We start from the raw sequence: 23,976 nt of genomic DNA on the forward strand, positions 1-23,976 counted from the left end.
TTAGCATTTGTTATTGTCATAGTTTGATCGATTTGTGTGCCTAATAGTTGCTTGTATTCATTGTTTGATTATTATTATTATGTGTAATTGATCGATATGTGCCTAATGATCCTTGTCATTGTTTCATTGTCATTATTTTATGTCAAAAAATGTTTTGTGTTTAAAATTGAACTTCAAAGTCTAATTGAACTACTATACATCTATGCCTGATTCTTACTTAAAAGTCAAAAAGTGTTTTATGTTGAAAATTGAATTTGAAAAATCTATTTAAACTACTCAGCATCTCTGCCTTAATCTAGGAGTCTAATTGAACAATTTTAACTTGTAGATTAAAGTTTAGATATTGAAAATAGATGTTGGAATTGATCCTAGTGGTGATGGAAATGAGAATCCAAATCCCACCCCTAATTCTAATACTCTTACTCCTAATTCTAATAATCCCTCTCCTAGTGGCAATGACTCAACATCTAGGGCTCCATCTATATGTGGGAAAATTGATCTTGCATGGGCACATATTGCCTTAAGAAAAGAGGGTGGTAAAAATGTATGTACTTGCCTTTATTGTGCATCAAGTTATGAAAAAGGTGGGATAAATAGAATGAAGCAACATCTTGTTGGTGTAAGTGATCATGTAGTTTCTTGTAAGAAAGTTCCTCATGATATACATCATAAGATGGTAGAGTCTTTAAAAGGTGGAAGAAAAAGGGAACTTGATAATAGAAAAGAACAAGAACAAGTGGATATTGGGGATCATGAAACTAATAACCCAATTGCACCTACTCCAATTAAGACAATTCCTGAGGGAAGTGCTAACAAGAGGCAAGCTCCTATTGCTTTACTTGAGAATTATTTTGCCCTTAGGACAACTCCTGGTTCTCAACTAGGTAACAAGAATGTATTTGTAACTAAAGAAGCACAATATAATGCAAAGATGGACATTGTAGAATAGGCTATCATTAATTGCATTCCATTTAATGCATTAGATTATCCTTTCTTTCAAAAAGCTATAGATGCTATTACTTCAATTGGGCTAGGTTTTAAAGCCCCTAATGCTTATGATTTTAGAATGAACTTGTTGACAGATTGGAAAAAAGAATGTCAATTTCTTATAAATAAAAAAACACTAGATGTACACTTATGGCTAATGGATGGACATATGTGAGGCAGTGAACTTTAATAAATTTCTTAGTCTATTCTACACATGGAATGGTTTTTGTGAAATTTAATGATTCTTCAAATTTAGTAAAAGATGCTAAGACTTTGTTCTCATTGTTTTGTGAGGTGATTAAGTGGGTTGGTCCCAAGAACATTGTTCATGTGGTAACTAATAATGCTGCTAATTATGTAGCATGTGGCAATTTGATTAGGGAAAAATATTAAAGTATTTATTGGTCACCTTATGTTGCTCACTATTTGAATCTTACTTTAAAAGACATAACAAGCTTAGACAATGTGTTAGCACTTGCAATTAAGTCATCAAAGATAACAGTTTTTGTTTATAACAATATGATCTTATTGTCATGGCTTAGGAAAAGACTGGGTTGGAAAGAAATTGTGCGTCCAGGTGAAATAAGATTTGCTACTACATTTATCACATTGCATAACATACATATACACAAGCATGACTTGCAAGCTTTGGTAACTGAAAAGCATTTTATGGATCACAAGTTATCAAAGATTGAAGCTGGAATAATTGTTATTGCCATCATATTATCATTTTTGGGTTGATTGCCTAAAAATTGTGAAGGTTATGTCTCCCCTTATAAAGTTGTTAAGAATTGTAGATTCAGATGAGAAGCTTTTTTTACCTTATGTTTATCAAAGGCATGTAAAGGGAAAAAAAAAAAAGCAATCAAAGCGACATTCAACAATAAGAAAGATCAATATAAGCCTTACACAAACATATAAGAATACAAGATTCAACAAATATGTTTGTTGAATCTTGTATTCTTATATGATGACAACTTTATTCATAAGAGAATGTTAATGGATGTAATGCTTAATGTGTTTGAGTCAAATGAAAGTGAAGAAGTTGATTATATTGTGATGATGAAGTAGTTGAGTTTGTATCGTGATCATAAAGAATCATTTGACAAAACTTCATGTTAGAGAGCAACCCAGAACCTAGATCCTTGTAAGTATTCATATTTATTATTTAACATGTTCATGGTAATTCTAGTTATGATATGATTAACATCTAACTAAATGTTTTATGGAGGTTCTGTTCTAGAATTGCAAAGTCTTGCAATGTGTATTCTTAGCCAAACTTCTTCTTCTTCTAACTGTGAAAGAAATTAGAGTTTGTTTGAATGTATCCATACCAAAAGAAGAAATAGATTACAACATCAAAGGTTGAATGATTTCGTTTTTACGAATCATAATCTGTGATTGAAGCATAGGTAACAATCAGAGTAATGATTAAAGAATGCTTTTAGCCTTTTATGGTTTTACAATTGAATATGAATTCTATTATTGTTTGTCATATTTGATTACTTTATTTTTTTTAAGGAGTCAATTGAAGAATAAGAAAAGTTATGATCCCATTAATTATGAATCAATTGACAAAGTAGACTTTTTGATGGACAAGAAAGAGAAAGAGCCAGCTCCTGAGTTTGATTCTCAAGATGTTGCAAATCTTTAAAGTGCCATTAATAATGAAACCATAGATGCTCCATCAATTCTTGAGAGGGATTATGAAGGTGTAAACCTACTGTCAAGTCTAATACAAGATTATAACATTATAACTCCTTCAGTTTTTTTTTTCTTTTACACATTCATTATTTTTAATTCTTGTTTATGGTAGGTGATGAATATATGAATGTTCCATAGCACCCATCTTTGCCTAATGATGTTGCGAGCGATTCTAGTTTTTTGAATTCAACCCTTAATGTCTCAATTCCTAGAGTTTTGAATGAAGTTAATGATAATTTTGGTGTTAATGATTATTAGTTTTAGACTTTTTTAATGATTGAAGAATTGTGATTTCAAGGACGAACATTTAGAATGTTGTATTTTATTATTATTAGAGTTTTGGGTGGTTGTCTATAATTATTGTTGTATTTGTATATTATATTACACATTAATCTTGGATTTGGTTTAATGTTTTCATAATTAAAGCCTTTTTATTTAAATTATATTATTTTAATTATAATCAATTCGCTTTCCGAGTTAACCCTTGATTCAACCTCAATTGAACCACTAATCCGTAACCTATTGTCTTAACTAGTTCAGTGATCAGTTTGATTTTCAATACTTTGTTGTTTAGAGTATATATGCTTGGATAAATAATTTATAAAAAAATTAAATATTAAATTTAAATCATTAAAATTAAATTCAGATGGTCCAAATTTGTAACTAAATTTTTTTAAAAATTGTGTTATTTTTTATTTTAATAAAAATAAAAAATAAAATATTAAATCTGCACCAAGCTATATTATGCTATTGTCTTGCGGGGGCTCGGAGGAGCGAGGCATAGAGGAGTGAAGCCGAGTCCTTCGAAACCGGACCCCCTCCAACTGGCTTCCCTCCTTTTAAAATCCTTTCTCCTTGTGACTCCTCCCCTTCCTCGTCTCTTATTTTCGATTTCTCATCTGCATTGGCATTCATCTCCTCTCTCTTTGGTCGAGTTTCCACTGCGTGAAGGTATATTGTTCTTTCTCCTTCATCTGTTACAAGTTGTTTTGATCTTACTTTTCCCTTTTTTTGTTCTATTTCTGTTGACGTTCTCGTCATTCATACAGATGGACTTTGATTGAGGCTACTTGAAGAAGGTCTTGTCCATTCTAAGATACGTGTTTGAATGACATGGGTTTCAGTTATGTGGTTAACTGTCGATGCTATTGTTTATGACTCTCAGGTATTGTGAGTTGGGTCTTCTATTTCAAGTGTTTTGATCTTTTTCTGTATACATTTATCTTCTTTTGTGCATCGCCATGGAGTCGTCCTCTATTTCAATCTCTCTTTTTTCAATTATTCATATCAGGGATCTTGTATCATGTTTAAGATCAAGAAGCTTTCTCTGATTCATCGAATTTGGCCTATTCAAAAATAGGGATATTGAAAATGACTTTTCGACCTCATTAATTGTGAACGCATTTCTCATTTATAATAACTGTTGACCCATATACTTCCCGATAGTCTCTCATCTTCTCCATTCTCCATCGACTGAGGCCTGATGTATTTCTCTCCTGCTTTATTGTTCCTATATATTCCTTTCAGTGTTCAAATTCAACAGTTGAGCAGCATGCCCTCTTATATGGTTGTTACTTTCCTTCTTTGCACATGCCCATGTCTGTATCTCATTGTAATATCTTTGTGATGTGAATTATTTCTTCCATGAACAATTTCTTGGTCCTGCTGTACTGAGCGCTTAGTGGTCATGCCACTCAAATTATGCCTTCTGGATAATTGTGGTCTGCTGCTCCGCTTACGTTTTGCTTTTTCTTTAGTTATATCTTATTAAAATATTCCTCATATGAAGTTGTTGCTTTTCATCCTTAAAAAGTGAACATCAAGAATTTGCTATTATCTCAAAATCTTCTGTTCAAATGTGATCTGGCTTCAATTGAAATAAAATCAAGGCGTGTAGTAGACATGGTTCAATGTCATAAGGTTATTTCTTAAAGAATAAAATACATGTTCTATTTAGAGTTGAAAAGTTGGTTTCCCTTAAATAGGGGAAGCAAAGGACTACTTGATAGGAGACAATTAAATTGAATTTCAAAAAGAAGGCCAGGGCGTGCCTTTCTCTGATCTTAGCGCAATTATTTATTCGTTTATGTATGAATGCGAAGCTGAAACTGTTATCTCATAGATGACAATAATGAGGAAAATTCATATTTACATCATGCACGCTTAAATTAAATCACCATATTGGCCAATCTTGCAACTAAATACTGGCTTATGGTTCTGAGTACGTTTTGTCTTGAATAATGGTTGAGTTTTTTCTTTTTCAAATTTTGTGATTATGTTCGTGTAGAATCTAAAGGCAACACAGAGAAGGAGATGAAGGGGGATTTTGGGTGAAGCAAGATTTAAAGCTTATATTGTTCCATTTTCCAAGTTGCAATTTTGGTAATGGATTTTTTTTTTCCAGTAAAGGATTTGGGGCGAAGCAATTAGTTGCTTAGGGCGGGTATGATTTTATAATAATAATGATTTGCAATATATCATTTGAGTCTGGCACAGGCTATCTTATGAGAGTATCTGATGATGAACTTTGAATGGTGAAGAAGCAGATTTTTTCTTTGTTCTAGTTCTTGATTCATGAATCATAACTTGTGCTGATGATGCCCCTTACTTGAGTCTCCAAGTATATTTTTTCAGTTATAGTCTATTTTTGCCAGTAAGTGTCTATCTGTAATTTTTTTTTTTTTTTTTTGAGGAACTAATCATTAACTTAGTCATTTGCTTCATTTTTCAGTATAACCTTAAATATGCAGTCTCTACAAAATCTCAAGTTCATGACTAACAATGCTGACATGTTAAGATGCCCATCTATGGAGTAAATTCATCATGCAAATGCCTATCCATTGATCGTCCTCAGAAAAATCATGTGCACTCTAAGGTAGTTGATTCAAAACTATTTTTTCTCTCTCCTCCCAGCAAATCTGCAAATGTCTTACTGCTTCTGGACAAAGTGGCTGCATGTGCATTGACATTAGCGGTTTTACTCTATTGCCAAGTGACACCAACCCTGAGACCTGAGGAATCTTTAACATGCCTATCCATGGAGTAAGTTCATCATGTTATTGCAATGATTTTTTTCAACCATTTCTAAGATTTGCTTCATTTAGACTTGAAGTTGTAAAATAGCTTCAGAAAGAGATAAGAACGCATAATGATATGAATTTTTTTCATTGAACTTGAGCAATGTTAATAACAAGTTATGTTTGATGGATTAAAAACAGTTCATTAGCGTGATGCACCAATTTCATGGGTGTAAGAGATTGAGCTGTGGTTTGGCTAACTTGCTGCTTAAAAGGTGGGGATATTTGGGGATTTTGGGATTGGTTTCTTTATTGCCATTTGTTTGTAATGACTCAGCTTCTGGAAGCAAGGAAAATTGGCATTTTCTTATCTCATATAAAATCTGTTGGAATAATCGGAATTAATTATTCTCATTAATTAGCTTTGGCTGGAATATTTGGAGTCGAACTATTTTGTTCTTTAGTTATTTAATGCCAAGAAGTCTTCATTAGCTTGTATGTGTTGAATGTGTTGGTTACTTCTTTCACCTTGATAAATATAATTAATTACTTGTAAGGATTGTCAGAAGGAGAAGAACATTATCTACACCAGAGTCATTTACTGATGAGCAATTCAATAACCTTAATTTCTGATCACCTTAGCTACACCAGAGTCATTTACTGCTCCTGAAATTAATAGCAAGAAAAGGAATTCTATGATTGTCAATGACTATTCCAGATTCGACGGGTATAGGTGAAATGTGTACACATATCTTTGAGCTCAACCAAGAATCCAAGAGTTATCAAGGAGGAGAATTGGAGAAGAAGGGAATTATTACTGTATAAGTTTATTGTCTTAGTTGTTAATTCTAAGCATTTTTTTTGCTTTATATTTTGAATGAGTATTAGACGACATCAAATTTTGTATTCAGCATTTTGAGTCTGTTTTTTCTCAGAGTCTTCGTTCAGGAATTCCTTCAAATATGCAATATGATTATGCATTATTTTTTGTGTTCTTAATGTTGAGTATTTTTGGGGAAAGTCAAACCCCAAAAACTCCTTCAATTTTGCAGTCAAATTCTTGCCAGCACTTTTGTAGTAGAGTTAATTAGTTTAATTTTACCTTTATCTAATTATGTCTCATTCAGTTGCAATGTCAGTAGACTTAGCAAAAATGCATGCTAATTATGTCATGATATGGAATCCAATATCCTCTGGTACTACTTATGGACCACTCATGTATCGACATGTTTAGCTTCTTTTCTTTTTTTAATGTACTATGTACTTCAATTTTTTTTTTTTTGTTAATTATATTACTTGTCTTTGTTTATTATGATATTGGATGGAATGAATTGACTGTAAAACCGGTAATTCAAGCCAAGCCCAATGAGTCAGCCCCAATTTGCTCGAAAAAAATTAGGGCCAAGCTTGACTATACGGGCTTTTTCAAGAGAGTATAATGTTTTAAGCTCAATCCGAACAAGTCCAGCCTAAATTGAATCCGACCTGAATAAGCCTGATTATTAGAATTCCTAACTCTATATGTATGTATAGTCAGTAATTTTGGCCAAACTTGACGGGTTAACTCAAACCTAGTTGAAAAAAGTTATGACTAGGCTTGACTATATAGCTTTTTTTAAGAGGATTAAATACTTTAAATTTGATTTAAATAAATCCAGCTCATTCAAACTACCTACTCTACCTACTCTAGAATTGAGTGGCAAATTCTTTTGAAAGTGAATAACATGTTTTTACAACAGCATACAATCCTCTGTCATTGCTTATCTGATGTTATGAACATAATACATACATACATATACATATATATATATATACATATATATATATATATATATCACTAAATTGCGCTTTCCAAACTATAACTTATAAACAAATATATACAATAGGTAAATTACATGACTCATTATATTTTTGTATTTTTACTGAATAAAATCAGCAATTGTACTTGAACATCTCGTACGCAGTTCAAATAATACATAAAGGAATGAAATTAATAAAACTTTTGACAATGCCATTTTTGGGTAAGTATTTGAAAAAGATTTACATGTCTTCATGGACCAAAAAAAAAAATCTTTAAAATCCATCGATCCTTTTACACACATTGATATCAAGCTCAAAACATTTACACCTCATACATAATATGACCATCATTTAATCATTCATCATGCCCTGACAGATTAGAATGAGAATATGACCATCAGTGTACAATGACAACTATTCATTTATAACCTCCAATAACAACCGTGTGGAACGTGACCCTCTTCATCTTTCAACATTCTCAAAGATCACAATGAAATCAGAAAAGAAAGAGAGTTATTGAGAACCCTGTTTTAAATACAACATCTTCATTTAAGAAATGAATTTCATCTATTCGTGACACTTTAAGCCATTAGAATTAAGTTTTGAAATTCAATTATCAGTTTTCCTGAATTGATAAAAGCAGCAGAGATATTTTTTAGGATATTGAGAATGATAACAAAGCATCTTCCTAAGACATTCTTCTTTATATTAATCTTGGGAAGAGCAACCTTTTTCAGTGGACCAATAAATTGTGCATTGTAAATATGATTTAGTAGTTTATGTGTACTCTTCTGATTTTATTTATAAGTTATCTTTAATATGTTTCACTAATATCAAGAAAAACTGTAAAACTTATTAACTCTATCTTAAAATTTAACAAGTTTTTAACTTTGCCCTTATTAAATATACATACTTCAATAACAATTTTCTCTCTCCAATATTCAATGGAGGGTAAAAGAGAAAATTTATAATAAAAATTTAATGACATGACTTATAAATAGAACTAAAAAAATTCTTCTCTCTTTGCCTTATATATAGGACTAGAGGGAGTAATTATTATATTGTAAATAGTTTGAAAGTACTTCCTAACTACATTACAGAACATCCCTTCATGACAGATCTATCTTCAATGCTCATCAGGAGAATATCCCTCCATGATGGTCTAAATTTAAAGAATTAATTTAATATTTTTATTTTATATTTTTTAAAATAAAAATTATAAAAAAAGTTTTAATATATCTTTTTATGATTAATCTGGTCTATATTTAACTTGGAGGGTTTAATTTGATATTAAAATTTTTATATTTTTTTATATAGATTTTCTAGATGTATTCTGTACAATCTAAATTTAAAATTTTTAACTTGTATTTTTTAAAAAAATATTTTTAAAAAATTTATAGTTAAAAGATTATATATTTTATTTTTAAATATTTTATTTATCAAAATAAAAAATAAAAACTTTAAATCTAGACTTTTCATATAAAAATTTAATATTGAATCTAAATTGTCTAAAGTATATGTAGATAGTCAATTTATAAAAACTATAATATTAAATTGGACAATTCAAATTAGATAAGTACTATCCAAATTGATGATGAACATATTTATCAAAAATATTTATAAATTTTTATTTTAATAAATATAAAATTAAAATTAATCTAAATGGCACAGATTTATTTTGCTTGATGAGCACCTCTGTTGAGCACCGAAGACCCCTTCATGACAGTCTCCCCATCTATGTGCTCCTGAATCATGTTGTGTTCACCAACCCTATGCAATGGCCAATAATAATGGTATGGTTCTTTTTATTCTTATGTTCTTTGCACTAATTTCATTAAACTAACATCTGACTACACCCACAAAAAAAAAAAAAAAAACAGATCATTGACATGAAAAGAAGGGCTGCCTGAATAAACAAATTAAGAAGCCACGAATGTTGAATTGTAAACAAATTAAGAATAAACAAATTTTTCCCATCCTATAATGTATCTAGCCATTCGCTGGTATTTATTAAGGAAAAACGTTTCATATTCATTAAGGAAAAACGTTTCCCAATATTGAATTGTAAGTATTTAATATCATTAATAATAATGTATTTACCCATACAAAGTCCTTTATTACAATCTTTAAATTCTTTATTGTTTATGTATAAACAATTTCTTTATTAATTTATTAAGTACTGGAAATTATTACGTAATAATGAAATAAATAACATCACTTTTGATTAATGACATATTAATAAAAATTTATTTAACTATTACAACATTCAACAGCTTTGAAATTGAAAGGGAAAAATAAAATATTAAATAATATTCAATTAGAACAACTCAATCAAGACTGTGATCGTGTTTTACTAAGGGTAATTTTAATTATCTACAATACAAATTAACCATAAAATTGTTAATGTTAAGTATTTTTTTTTTTTACAAAATAAAGTTCATTAACGAAATCCATCTAATAAGAAAATATATTTGTACCTAGTGAATGTGGCATAGATGGTAGTGGTCTAGGCCCCTTAAGCATCATTTTAAGATTTGATTCCTGAAGGCGTGTATGGAAAAATATTACTTGAAAGAGGATAATCTCTTGAATTGCATTATGATTTTTTGGGGGATTAGTCTCATGGTTACCAACTGTAGAGATACCTTGGGCAACCAAACAAGGAAACATATTTGTGTATTTAAATTTGCATACTAAACACTGAAGAATTTGCATAGTTTTCCTCAATTTATTCATATCATATTAATTTTGTATGTTCATGAGTTGCATAGTCATTGACATTATTACAAGTACTTGACATAGTGATTATTAAGTATTAAAAATTCAGATATATATATATATTCACTGATTTTTTTTCATTTGTAGGACTAATTTAAACTAGGAAAAATATACTTTTTGGTTCCTATATTTTGCTCATGTTTTGTTATAAGTCCCTACGCTTTTTTACTTGTGTTTTGGATCCCTACACTTTCATTTTGTGGTGTTTTAGGTCCCTAAAGAAATAAAATGTAAAGACCTTGGATGACGTAAAACACTGAAAAATGAAAGTGTAGGGATCCAACACACTGAAAAAAAAAAAAAGTGCAAGAGTATATAATAAAATAGGAGCAAATTATAGGGATTTCCTTTAAATTGTCCTACTCTTTCATAAAGGAGTGATAGTGAGAGATAGAGGTATTTGAGTATGAAAGAATTTGAAATTTTTACACTCTTATTAGGAAGCTTTGTACAAAACTTATGTTGTAATGTATAATTAACTATCTTCTTTGGTGAATGGCATAAAGGGTAGAAAGGGATCCTTTGCTATTATTTGTTTTAATGTCCTTTTTCAATAATTAATTAATGATTTTCTTCATTTATTAATTGATTCTCATATAGGAAACACCTTATAAGGGACGGGATAGAGACAAAGGCTAATAGATCTAAAATTGAAAAGATTACTATATAATAGATATTTGCACCACATATCGTTATTTAGCTTTTATTAACTTTAGAATTCAATAGTTTCTTGTTCAGATTAATTATACCATATCATTCATAATGATCATCTATATTCTATAGTGAGTTTATTTTCAAGATTTGACTATGATATTTGTTTTAGGGTTAAAGAATAATTTTACCTTTAAACTATTATCGGAGGAGTAATGTTGTTCCTAAACTATTTATTATAGTAATATGAAAAAATTAATCCCCCAATCCTTATAGTTTTATTGAGTTTGTAACCAGGTCCTTATAGTTTTTTTTTCTTTTTATTAAGTCCTTTAAATTTGCTCCGTTACACCAATTAATCCTTTTAATTTAAAATCGTTAATTAGTGCTAACAGTGTCAAAATTTTCGTTAAATAATCATGATGTGGCAGCAGTCTTGTGGGCATTTTTTTACAAGTGGGATCAGATGAAACATATATGCCACGTATGAAAATCAGTTTTCTGAGAAAACGGCCCTGCGCTCTTCTCCTTCAATCGCTAGGGTTCGAGCGAGCAGAGCATCGAAGAGAGGAGGAGAAGGGAGATGTGGTTCGGCAGAGTTGTAGAGGGGGAGGTCGAGTTCGCCAGGGTGGGTACGCACATCAGAGAAGAGAGGTGAGGAGGGAAGGTGGCTTAGCAAAGCCACAAAGGGAGACATCAAGTTCGTGAGTGTTCAAGTATGCAGAGAAGGGAGGAGAAGGGAAGATGGTTTGGTAGAGATGCCGCCATGGAGGAATCAGCTGACGATAAGAGCTCTTGTGGTGAGCCTTTTGTTGAGCGTGTTATTCAAGTTCATAGTAATGAAATTGAATCTCACCACTGGAATTATGCATTCCCTTAATGTCTCTGCCGGCCTTCTGGGTTTTTTCTTCATCAAAACTTAGACCAAGTTCTTAGATAAATTTGGCATGTTGAGGCAACTGTTTATGAGACAAGAGAATCTATTTAATCTGGGTTTCTTCCCTCAATGTCGCTTCCTCTGGCACAGCCTTTAGTGGTACCTTCTCTAACTCTATGCTTGTTACTTGCAGAATTAAAATCTTAAATATGTTAAATCTAGAAACTATGCTTCTTTACTGTGAAAATTAATCTCAATTTAAGATCCGGATGGGTATGCTTTTTAAATGGCAATTTCCTTCTTCATCATCAAATTCGTATTTGGATCTGTACCTGATTGAAGTGACAATTTCCTTCTCCATTTTAGGAATTGAAATTTGCAGCATTCACAGAAGATTTGTATAGATTTAGATTCCTTTGATTTCTCAATTTTTCTTTTCCTTCTCAATTAGGTTCTTCACATTTTTTAGTTAAAGGTATATGTTAATAAAGTGTCATTATACGCTGATTCAATGATAGATTCCTTAAATCTTCATCAACTGAATCTGTGTGGTGCTTTATCTCCTTGCATCTGTAACCAAAAATTCATTTTTGTTTGCAAGTGGAATTAGTATTTTGGTTATTTGATTCTTGCAATTATGCTTATTCTGTGAAAATTTGATAGTTGGATGACTATTCTGATCCTTTGAATATTGTTTTGGTCAGTTTCTTTCAGGAACATTTTAGATGATGGAAGAAATTCTAATGTAAAGAGTGAGCTGGTTTTGAAGACTCGCATGGTTTGCTTGCTGCATATGCTTTTGTAACTTGGGAAGAATTGAAGAACTAGGCTTCTGGCTTGTTGCTGTTGCTCAGGACTTTAGGATTTTTAGTTTGAACATTTGAAAGTTTTATTTGCTGCTGTTGTTCAGGACTTTAGGATTGTTACCTTGCTGCTGCTGCTATTCATTTCTGCTGCATATTTTAAAGTGTATGGCAGACTGTTTTTAGCACCACTTTGAGTTGTAGGCTCCCATCTTGTAACTTCTTGTGAAGTGGCATGTAAACCACCATGTTTAAGAATTGATGTAAAAAATTGATATTGAATGGTAACAAGGATATTTCATTATCCTACTTTATATTCTTGTAATGCAATGTACTATTTTATTGAATGGTTAAAAGTTGTTATTGCCATGTTCTCTCTATCACAAGACAAAAATTTGCCAACTTAGAAAATTGTCACCCCTTCTAGTTTCTTCATTGATTAGCACAAGCTTATAGTGAATTCTCACAACCTGATAATATTACTTTAGAATTAAAAGCAAAGGTAAATTTCATAGAACTCAATAGAGAATTCTCACAAGCTTATAGTGAATTCTCACAACCTGATAAAGATACACCAAAAGTAGCACACTTCTATTGGTAAGGGTAGATAAATAACATGCCAAGGAAGGAAAACCTCTAACCAACAAGGAAGAAAAAAAGAAAAAAGAAAATAGCCAAGCTTGAGTAATAATCATATCCATTGACACATCCTGGAAGATTGGAGTTAACTACCAAATACATGACATCATTTCTCAATTACTAAATCCAAAATATATATAAAATCATCTCCAAGTACATGAGCACACCTTATTAACTACAACAAAATGGCATATGAAGCCACATCCAAAAAACTCTAAAATATCATAATCTAAACCTTTAAACATCAATGTTGGCTACTACATCCTGTATCCCTCATTTAATTGACTGGTTGTGGGCAAGTCCTTCGGTTGTGGCCGGAATTCCCACAGATCTTACACTTGACACTTGTATTGGATCTTCTAACCTTGTTTGGAGGTAGAGGTTCATCTTGCTCTCTTCTTCATTTCTTCTTTAGTCTACTTAGACGCTTGTGATATTTGGGGGGATTAATTGGTTCCAAGCTTGTGTGCTCCCACATCTCTTTTCCATTGATAGGTTGGATCACAGGAGTGTAACACTCCACATAAGCTTCAAGACTTAGTATTGAATCCACATAATCAATGGGGTTTAATCGATTGGCATAAATGCAACTAACAACATTCCTAAAAGATAGAGAATATTAGTTATAAAGATTGAATAAATGAAACTTTGAAAGTGAGTTATAAACAAACCTGCGAGGTATTTCAGTTAGTTGCCACCATCGACAAGCACATGACTTAGAATGAAGATCAACAATAAACCTTTAAGAGTTGTATGATACTTCAAATTGAGCATTATTAGCCCTCCTTGGTTCCCACTTTCTAGATTTTTCTATCTCTTTGTCAAGCCTCTTACGAGGTTGAGGGCACACAGATCCCTTGCCACGATATTTTTCTGCTTTTACTCGATTTTGATGAAATCTATCCATCAAATAAGTTCGAATCCAATCAAGAAGACCAATAATTGGACGTTCTCTTGCCTCCAATAATTGACCATTAAAAGACTCTGATATGTTATTCATTATCATATCAGACTTAAAATAATCATCAAAATATGCCTTGGTCCAACAAGATAGAGGAAAAGTCATTAAGTGATCATATGCATTCTTTGAAACTTTTTTCAACTCATTCATTATCCCTTCCCATGCCGGTGGGTAAGTTGCCTTTACTGTGCAAATCACTAAGTCTTTCACTAAAGTTCCTCCACCATACCTTGCCTTTATATTGGCATACAAGTGTCTTACACAATAACGATGTTCAACACCTCCAAGCAACTCTCCTAATGCTTGAACCAAACCCTGCACCTTAAAACCAATACCTATTATGTGAACAAATAAATAGAAATATGATAATTAAAGTACTTTAGATCTTAATTACCTTTTGTTGGTCTGAAATAAATACCCTTTTTTTTAGCCATGGTGCCAATGTCATCAAACAAATTTTTCAAGAACGATGTCCAAGAATCCCTATTTTCTGTCTCCACCACTGCCATAGCTAGAGGAAAATATTGCTCATTAGGGTCACGAGCTACAACTACTAATAATATACCACCATATGGGCCTTTGAGAAAGCATCCATCCAATCCAATAATTGGCCTACATGCTACCTTGAAGCCTCTTTTCACTAGTTCCAAGCACATATACAACCTTCTAAATACTCGCGGATGATCTACATATGGCTTATCTGTGACAAGACAAAATGTGGACCTTGGATTATTTGACTTGACTTCCAAACAATAGTCCCTCAAGTAAGCATATTCTTCTTTATGATTCCCCTCAATCATCTCCCTTGCAATTTTTCTAGCCCGAAATGCTTTGTTAATTGAGGGTTGAGCCATGTAATCTTTTCTTATGGTTGCTTGCACATCTGACAACTTAATATCTTTGTTAATCTTGACATTATCAACTATTTTTTCAGCAATCCACTCTGATGAAGCCCTCTTTGCATTGATTGTTACTCCACATGCATGCCTTGGATTTAATGTCTTCAGCCGATAAGTCAATGAGTCACTTTCTTTGCTTACAAACATTAGCCAACCACATCTATTAGTGCATTTCACTCGACATCTCTCTTTATCATTTTTTATATAGTCAAATGCATAACCATTCAACAAAGAGTGCTCCTTTAGAGCATCCCTAAATTGTTTGATTGAAGTAAACTCCATCCCTAAACTAAATTTGAAGTCCTTGCACATCTCATTTGGATTGTACTTGTAGTATCTTGTTATCGACTTATCTTCATCTTCATCAATTGCATATTCTTCATATAACTCCTCATCTTCTAATTCTGATAACAAATCATCAATGTTCTCATCTAACACTCCAAAGGAAGGAACAATTGGTACATCTTCATGTTGGTGGTCTAACACATTTGAATAGCTACTACAACCTTGTCCCATACCATCCACTATGTCAATGCCAATAAATTCATTGAAGTAATCATCACCCAAATTTGCTTCATCACTATCATCCAAGTATTCTAGCATTTCATCCCCACTCACTCCTTCTATGTTTTCTTCATGCTCCATCATATACCTGAAATTTAATACCATAACATGCATATTTGATGATGACACTAAATCATATAAATATATATGTAGATAATATATTGATTTTCAAAGGACACGTGAAGATGCCAATTACATTACCTTACACTAAAAAATCATGACAGCACTTAGTTTAATATTCTTTTTTGATATTATTTATACTCAAAGCCTCCATTATCCTACATTTAGATTTAACCAGGGAAGCTATATAAATGATGGAAAAAAACTTCCTAACATAAAAAATTCAATTTTAAGGGTTACCAACTAAAAGAAATCCCAGCACATCTTTGACTAAAGGCCCACCACTTTTATATTTATAGAAAATTCCATCTTGCAATTTATATCTGTAAATTATATCTATAAAAAATTTACATCTTGCAGAATCCCAGCACGTCATTCATCTACTCCTATGCTGTAGCTTCGTTTCGTATTGTGATTTTCTTGTTGGAAAAAAACTCTCACCTGATCCTATCTCCACTAAAGCATTAACTTAGTCCTATCTTCATTCAATGATAGAAAAAAAAGATTCAGAGTAATGTTTTCCCTCTGACCTTCTCTTCTTGACTTCTTTGTTTCACTAGATGGAACTCAAAAGCGTAAACTCGACTTACCTAGAGGGAGAAAGGACGATGAAACAGAGAAGACAGTTGACTAACCTTATGGAGCTCAATGATGATGATTTTGCCTCCTTTCCTACGTCGATATCAATGGAACAAAAGAGACAATGGCAACCTTAAATGTGAAGCTTCTTGGTTGCGCTTCTTTACGTCTTTAGTATACATGAACTGAACAAGTTTCCTATTTCAAATGTTTTTTTTTTAATTTTTGGTGCTCAGTCAGATTTGATGAAAACAAAATCCCCATTATATTGCCACGTAATTGTTACTTAACAGAATTTTTAACACTGTTAACATTTATTAACGGTTTTAAACAAAAAGGACCAACTGATGTAACAGAGTAAACTTGAGGGACTCGAAAAAAAGAAAAAAAATATAAGGACCTAGTTAACTCAATAAAACTATAAGGACTGGGGGATTAATTTTTCCTAGTAATATTACTCCTAAGCTAATTAAATCAAAGCAATATTGCCTTCGTCATTTAAACGTCTTTTACTGTAGCTTGTGGGACCCACTTTTCATGAGTTAAGGTGTAATTTTAGCCCTAAACTATTCTCAAATGAGCAATATTGTCTTTACCATTAAAAAATCATAAAATTAAATAAAAATAAAATTATAATAATATTAAAAAAACTAATATTAAATGTATATATAAAATAAATATAAGAAAAAAATGTATAGTATGTTAATAAAATGTCATAAATTAATAATATTATAAATTATAATTTTATAAATTGTCAAATATAAGTTGATCTTGGTTAAATTAAATATGAGTATACTCAAAAATATCTGTACTTGCACCTGTAACTATCCACCGAAATCGTCGTTAATAACTTGATTTGGACCAAAAAATTAGTTATAGGAGCAAATGTAAATACTTTTAAATCTACTCATATATAATTTAATCAAAATTTACTTATATTTGACAAGTTATAAAATTATAGTTTATATTTTTCTTATATTTATTTTATATATAAATTTTATATTATTTTTATTTAATATTATTATAATTTTATTTATATATATATTTAATATTATTTTATTTGATATTATTATAATTTTATTTTTATTTAATTTTATAATTTTAAATAGTGAGGGCAACATTGCTCCTCTGAAAATAGTTTAGAAGTAAAATTTCACCTTAACTCATAAAAAGTGAGTCTCACTAGCTACAAGAACGAATATTTAAACTGCAAGAGCAACATTATTTCTCTAAAAATAAGTTAAAAGTAAAATTATAGCTCAACTTTTTGTTTGATATCAAATCTTATTGTTTTGTATATTGATTGTAGTTTTGGAAAATGCAAGTTAAGGGAAAAAAAAAAAAAGAAGAAGATATACTACAACAATTGTCTTCAATTTAGTGGTATTGTTCCTGTTCTTTTTATTATTAAGTATTGATGTCTAAGATACTTTACTCAATTGCCTTTATGTATAATCCATAAAAGTTTTATAGCATTTCCGAGATAACTTAACGTTAAAATTTTTTTAAGTCCGAACGTTTAACATCTTACAGGCAAGGGCCACGTTTAACATCGTACAGGCAGCGGCCTTTTCCCAACCAGATAATAACTATAAAATTTATGTTGACTTCATTTTATTAAAATTATATCTCATTAAAAAAATTGAAAATAAATCAAATTTAAAGAACTTAAGTACTTCTTTAAATTTTTTGTAGGTTAAATGATATGAAGATTTGAACACATATATGTGTGTGATTGAAAACAATAAAGAACAGTAACGACCACACATTTGAAAAAAAAAAAATTAAACAACATCATTATGCATAAGATCAAAATTCTTACATGAGATATATGACTAATTACTTGTTTCTTTATTTTTTTTTAAATATAACTTTTAAATCTTTACACTTTACTCATATTTTACTATAAGTTTATGCATATTATTTTATATTCTAAATTCCTCCACTTTTATTTTTTTAATATTTTAAATTTTTTTAATATTTTTATACTTTATTCAATTAGAAATGTAGAGTACAAAAATAAAATTATAAAAATTTAAAATATTAAAAAAATTCAAAAACCTCCCATAAAACTTGTGTAAAATATGGGCATCCAAAGTTACGTTTTCTTTTCTTTTGCCTATTATATATATATTTTTTTAAACAATAGCTTCTCTCAATTGTTTTCCTTCCGCGTCCGTGCAATGTACGGGGTTTGATGGTAATGTGTCCGGATGTTGAATGTCAAATGTTTTCCTAGGAAAATTCTTCCCCAAAACAAACGGCTTGTAGAAGAATCGTTGAGTCGTATCACATAACATACCCCGATCTATGTAAAAAGGGTCAAATACGCGTTTGTCTGCGTTGGAGAAATCAACTCATACAAAAACGGAGACTGATCAAGCCAGTATATGCAATTCTGATTGGAATCGCGATCAGAGAAAAGCAAGAAATCGAATGGAGAAAAAAAGAAGAAGTGGCGGTCGGAGTTCCTTATTATGCGTATTCCGCCGGAAACCCTCATCAAGCCGGCGTCATCCCTCCCAACGCTTTCGTCGGCGATCCCAAAGGCGTACCCATCCACCAGACTATTTTCCGCGACACTCCTGCTCCTTTCAATTGTGTTCACTGTTCTAACTCTGGCCTTACTACTGTCAGGTATTTCTGTAATCTCGTCACTCATCGTTTCTTTATCAATCAGTCCCTTGTTTAGGTTTCTCCTTCTTTATTGCTGTTTTATGTGAAATACTTCTATCTCTGATTAATGAAATTCAATACATGTGATCTCCGTCCAAATAACAATGTGTGGTTGCTCAATTCACAGAATCAGTTTGCTTTAGGGAAAGAGTCAAAGAAGTTCAAACCCATACAAAACTCGATGCCTTTTATTGGCTAATTGCATGTTTTTAGATCTTAGAATTTCGCCCATGTTTCCATTTCCAGTTGTCTCGATTGTGACTTTTCATCACGAGTGCTGCTGGCGGTCAATTTGTCTGGCTTAATATATATATATATATATATATAGATAATTCCTAGTAACTGATATTTTCATGAATTTTCTTTGATTTATTGGTTTCTTCTGTCCGAAATTTGTTAACTTTGTGTCTAACAATTAAAGAAAGAGATAGCTATGTGACTTATTGAATATAAACTATAGAGTGGTCATATTGTTCAAGTTACTTTCAAAAGTCTGGAGCCAGGATATCAAAGAAGAGTAGGAGGTAGCCTTTTCAAAAGTTATGAGGATTCTATTGTATAGTTGGTGGCTGCTTTCAAGATGATAGGATTTTATTTTTTTTTTCTTTACCTCTTTTAACGAAACTTCTTTTTGTTTGTCAATATCTCTTCTGCTCTCTGGGTCAACTAATGATTATAAAAAGAAACAAGTTTGTTCAAGGCATATGCATAAATAAAAAGCATGTGGCCACAGAAGATGTGGTTGAGGACTTCATCTTTAGGTAGGGTTAAGATTAGAGCGGAATATGTGTTACCCAAAACTGATCAAGCTTCTGTTTAAGGCTTCAGGTCTCTTGTTACATTTAGCTGAGAGTTGAGATAAAGTCTATTGTTAAGTCTGAGTTTGCTATTACTTCGAATCACACCCTGTGATAGAGGTAGAAGGGAAATAGAGGGAGAGAAATAGTATTTTCTTTCACAAGACCCCATTACAACCTAGAGATCCTATTTATAGAAAATATACCCAAATACCCAAACTACCCTTTTATCCCTAATTCCCCTTACTATTTCCAATTCCCATGTATCAATATACTCCCTCCTAAAAGAGATCCTTGTCCTCAAGGATGAGTACAAAACCTGAAAGTAAAACAAGCATACATTGAAAATAAGATTTCCCCCCCCCCCCCCCCCCCCCTCAAAATGACAACACATAAAGGCTCGACTACTAGAGTTAGTGAGCTGAAGAAGTTGAAGGCAACGGCAGAATCAATGTGCTCTTAGCCAGAGTCAGGGACGAGCCACCCCAATAGAACCACCCCTTACCATTCCCTTGCCAAGAGGCTTTTGGGCCCAGGAATGCTGCAGAAACCCAGCACTTAATCCAAAAAAAAACAAGAAGAAGAAGAAGTAGAAGCTCCCACACTTTTGTCAAGCCCACTGTTATAGCCCACAATTATCTAAAACATGTGACAAGGAGCTTGCTTGCTGCTGCGTGGAGAATACATGGAAGACACCTAGGACAAATCCGCCATCATGGAAAACTTTGACTCTTGGGGTATTTTTATCATCGCACATGCACCCAGCAGAAAATTCGAGAAGCTCAAATTTTGGATTTGGTCCAGCTCGCTTCCACATGCAACGCACACAGCTGGAGGGGATAGAGTAAATCCCAAATAAAACCCTATATCCATGATCACTTGCAAACAAGGTTTTAAAAACCGAACCGGTCATTGAACCAGCTAGGGTAGTGGTTCACGATTCATTGGTTCAACAAGGATTGAACCGTTGTTGAACCAGTGGTTAATAAATTAATATATTTTAAATTTTATGTATTAAAATAATACAATGATAAGTATAAATATTTACATGGAACATTTTAAAAAAGAGATAAATAAATTAAAATACAAATTATTATTTATCCACATATTAAGAAATTTTTATTAAGATTAAAAGCATCATCAAAGGTCAATAAAAAAAAAGAAATATATATTGTAGATAATAATTAAAATGGTTTATGCTCTTTAAAATTATGACCATCAAGCATAATTTAGAGATAAATTTAAACAAAAATTTGAAATATTTTGATCAAGAAAAAATATAGATTGATACTATGAAGTATAAATATGAAATATATGTTTATATTATTAATAAAAAAGTCATGGAGATCAACAAAAAATATCATTAAAGATAAGAGAAAAATAGAAAAAATTACAAACAGCAAGCAAAGAAGAAGAAACAATGAACATTAGCGAGTTAGCCCCACATCGTTTGGAATGAAAGAGGAAATGGCTGAGGCTCACTATAAGTACAGGAAACCGGATGCATTAGTCTGCAGGATGTGCCCAGTGGTCTTGCACGTAGGGCCTGAATGACTTTATCATTAATGTTAGTTTTTTTTTTTTTTGTTTTTTTTTTTGGGTTTGGTTCATCAGTGAAAATTGGGCTTCGCTTTTTCCGGTTATTCCGGTTGTTGACTGATTTTATTAGTTTTTGACCAGTTTATTTTTAGTCCGGTTTTAAGGTTATACTGGATTGGACTCATGACTGGTTCCTAGTTCAACTGGTTGAACTGGCCAGTTCGGTTCAGTTTTTAAAACCTTGCTTGCAAAGTTCTACCCAACTCATCTTCTTCAACCTTACCTGACCCAAAAATGGAGTTTCCCCAACCCAATTCACCGCTGGGTTGTCCTTTGCATTCCTTGATTTTTTTTCTCCACTTTCTACTTTGCAGTCAGAAATCCTCTAGCAAGTGAATGGAGTGATCATCTTCAGCGAGTGGTATGAAGGTAGTGCAAGTAAGAGTTTGGTGCATCCCGTCCCCTCCTCAGTGAATTGTGGCTAATGCTTGGAGTAAATAGCAATGACAGTGAAAATCTAGCAAGGATGGTTGTGTTTCATGTTGCTTCATCTTCATCAGTGTTAGAGGTCCCATTAGGCTTTAATGTTTTGAGCATTGCATCGACTTCCTCTTCATTCATAGTTAGTCTAGCAACTTTGTCTTGCGCTACTTTTATAATCCCTTGCTCTTGACCCGCTTCAATCTCCACGTCATGCTCAAGCTTTTGTTCTTCATCTGCATCAATGTCATTCAATTATGCCATTGTTTCTGCGTTGATGTTACTATTCTATTGCCGGTCATCAAACTCATTCACGGTTGAAACATGGTTCAGCTATTCTGACTCTGCAACTGCTATGAGGATTGTTGTTCCAGTGACCGAAGGCTAAAGAGGAATAGCTATAGTAGAGGCAAAGGTCATCATTGATGAAAGAGAGGGTGGAAGGTTACATGACATGTTAAATGGTTCACCCATAGCAACGATAAGAGGGCTCAAGCACTAATTGGCAAGCACAAAGAGCTTAACCAAGATTTCATGCATCTGTTGGGAAAGCTGAGACATGGTTTGCCTAATCTCAATGAAGTCATGATTTTGCTATTCTAATGTCTGTTGGTGGCACTGGAGAAAAGTCAACTGCATCTCCAAATGATGTTCAAGGGCACCAATGCATTCATTGGATTGGATCTCTGAGAAAGCCTTGGCCAGAGAGTTGGCTCTGATACCTTTGATAGAGGTAGAAGAGAAATAGGGAGAGAAATAGAATTTTCATTCCCAAGACTCCATTACAATCTAGAGACCCTATTTATAGAGAATAAATATCCAAAATACCCTTTTATCCCTAATTCCTCTAATTACCCTTACTATTCTCATTTCCCATGTAACACTGTTGGTAGTTGCTCTCAAGTTGCAACTGATAAGTGGGAACCAGTTCCTGAAAATTTGTCAATATAAATCAACAAACAGGTTGGGTTTTAGCTAGAATGGGCATAACCTTTCTTCTTCCAGAAAGTGGAGTAGCCAGTTGGTATTTATTGTGTTGAACAATAGGCAATAGCTAAACCATTTTGATTGTGAGCCTTTGATAAATTAACTGTTCTCTTTTATTCACCTCTTTTCAAACTAAAGTCGTCTTATTTTCATCATCATAAAATGTGATTTTCTTTCGTGAATCTCAGGTCAAAACCAAGCCTGGCAGCATTAGTTGGTTGCATGATGCCATTTATGCTTGGTTTTTGCTTTCTTTGTCCTTCAATGGACTGCCTCTGGCATAAGTATCACTACTGTCCTCAATGCCAGCAAAAGGTATTAGTCTAAATTTTTCTTGCATAAATATCAAAGATATTTAATTAATGCCTTATTTCAAGATTGCATTACTACAACGTTCATGTCAATGTAGGTTGCAGATTTTGAGAAAACAGATCCGTGTGCTGTGATGGATCCTCCAAACTGGACACAACAGAGCTTTGCTTTGTCTGCATAATGTGACGAGTCTGTCATCCACACATTGACTTGAACTATTTGCAGCTTCAGACAGTGCTTTGTCTTGTTGTTACTATCCTCCACATTTGTCTTTTACATGTATTGCCAATTTGTCTGCGTCATGCTCTCTGTACATCTATGTTACGCAGCTGTAATGTGCTCATAACTTGGAAGAATTTAATTTTTTTTTATCTTTTTCGGGAAAAACAAAGAACCATTTGTCAATAACTTAATATATTAGAAATAGTATTGCTGGTCTTCGCACCTTGCCTGTGTTGCTTGACAGTGTCTGGGAAGTTGTATGGGATTGTGTACTATTACTTCCTCTGCATTTTCTTCGTCTCTTATTTTTTTGTGTGGTTAATATGCAAATCTACCTCCAAAGTATCATGTGAGTGGCAATTGGTATCTTTAGGGAAACAGTCTGCTGTGGTATTATTGAATGAAGAAAACCCTCCACAGAGTATGGGTCTAGTGGAGTGAAGCTGTAATTTCAGGGATAAGAAAATAAGCCCTTCCAACAATCCCCTTTAATATCCACCTTCTCTCCACTCTACCAGGCCCATACACAATTCCTCAATTGCCACTTTCTATTCATGCTAGGGGAAAGGAATGTTTTTCAGGCA

General features: G+C 32.4%; 2 protein-coding genes and 2 long non-coding RNA genes across 6 annotated transcripts; 3 read left to right on the plus strand and 1 right to left on the minus strand.

The window, feature by feature from the left end:
• The first annotated feature begins 3,463 nt into the window (after positions 1-3,463).
• Positions 3,464-6,820, plus strand: LOC129308250 (uncharacterized). 3 transcript variants are annotated; one of them, XR_008592574.1, is made up of 4 exons: positions 3,464-3,642; positions 3,741-3,856; positions 5,423-5,733; positions 6,266-6,820. It is a non-coding gene; the product is annotated as an uncharacterized LOC129308250 (long non-coding RNA). The 3 variants fall into 3 exon arrangements; XR_008592575.1 differs by having other exon boundaries at positions 6,275-6,820; XR_008592573.1 differs by having other exon boundaries at positions 5,423-6,820.
• Positions 6,821-13,998: 7,178 nt separating this feature from the next.
• LOC129308940 (uncharacterized) lies at positions 13,999-15,761 on the minus strand. The gene is made up of 2 exons (XM_054950299.1): positions 14,636-15,761; positions 13,999-14,552 (listed from the first exon to the last, which is right to left on the minus strand). Exons 1-2 carry the CDS (start codon positions 15,759-15,761, stop codon positions 13,999-14,001), a joined length of 1,680 nt encoding a protein of 559 aa, XP_054806274.1.
• Positions 15,762-18,562: 2,801 nt separating this feature from the next.
• On the plus strand, positions 18,563-23,614 carry LOC129308941 (GSH-induced LITAF domain protein). Its single transcript, XM_054950300.1, has 4 exons — positions 18,563-18,571; positions 18,619-19,016; positions 23,047-23,173; positions 23,268-23,614. Exons 1-4 carry the CDS (start codon positions 18,563-18,565, stop codon positions 23,349-23,351), a joined length of 618 nt encoding a protein of 205 aa, XP_054806275.1. The 3' UTR covers positions 23,352-23,614.
• LOC129309853 (uncharacterized) lies at positions 19,027-22,995 on the plus strand. The gene is made up of 2 exons (XR_008592964.1): positions 19,027-21,419; positions 21,766-22,995. It is a non-coding gene; the product is annotated as an uncharacterized LOC129309853 (long non-coding RNA).
• Positions 23,615-23,976: the final 362 nt, after the last annotated feature.

The sequence above is a fragment of the Prosopis cineraria genome, unplaced genomic scaffold (assembly GCF_029017545.1).
Source record: "Prosopis cineraria cultivar Desert tree isolate PC_DT_omini unplaced genomic scaffold, ASM2901754v1 PC4, whole genome shotgun sequence".
In the NCBI taxonomy this organism is placed as follows: Eukaryota; Viridiplantae; Streptophyta; class Magnoliopsida; order Fabales; family Fabaceae; genus Prosopis; species Prosopis cineraria.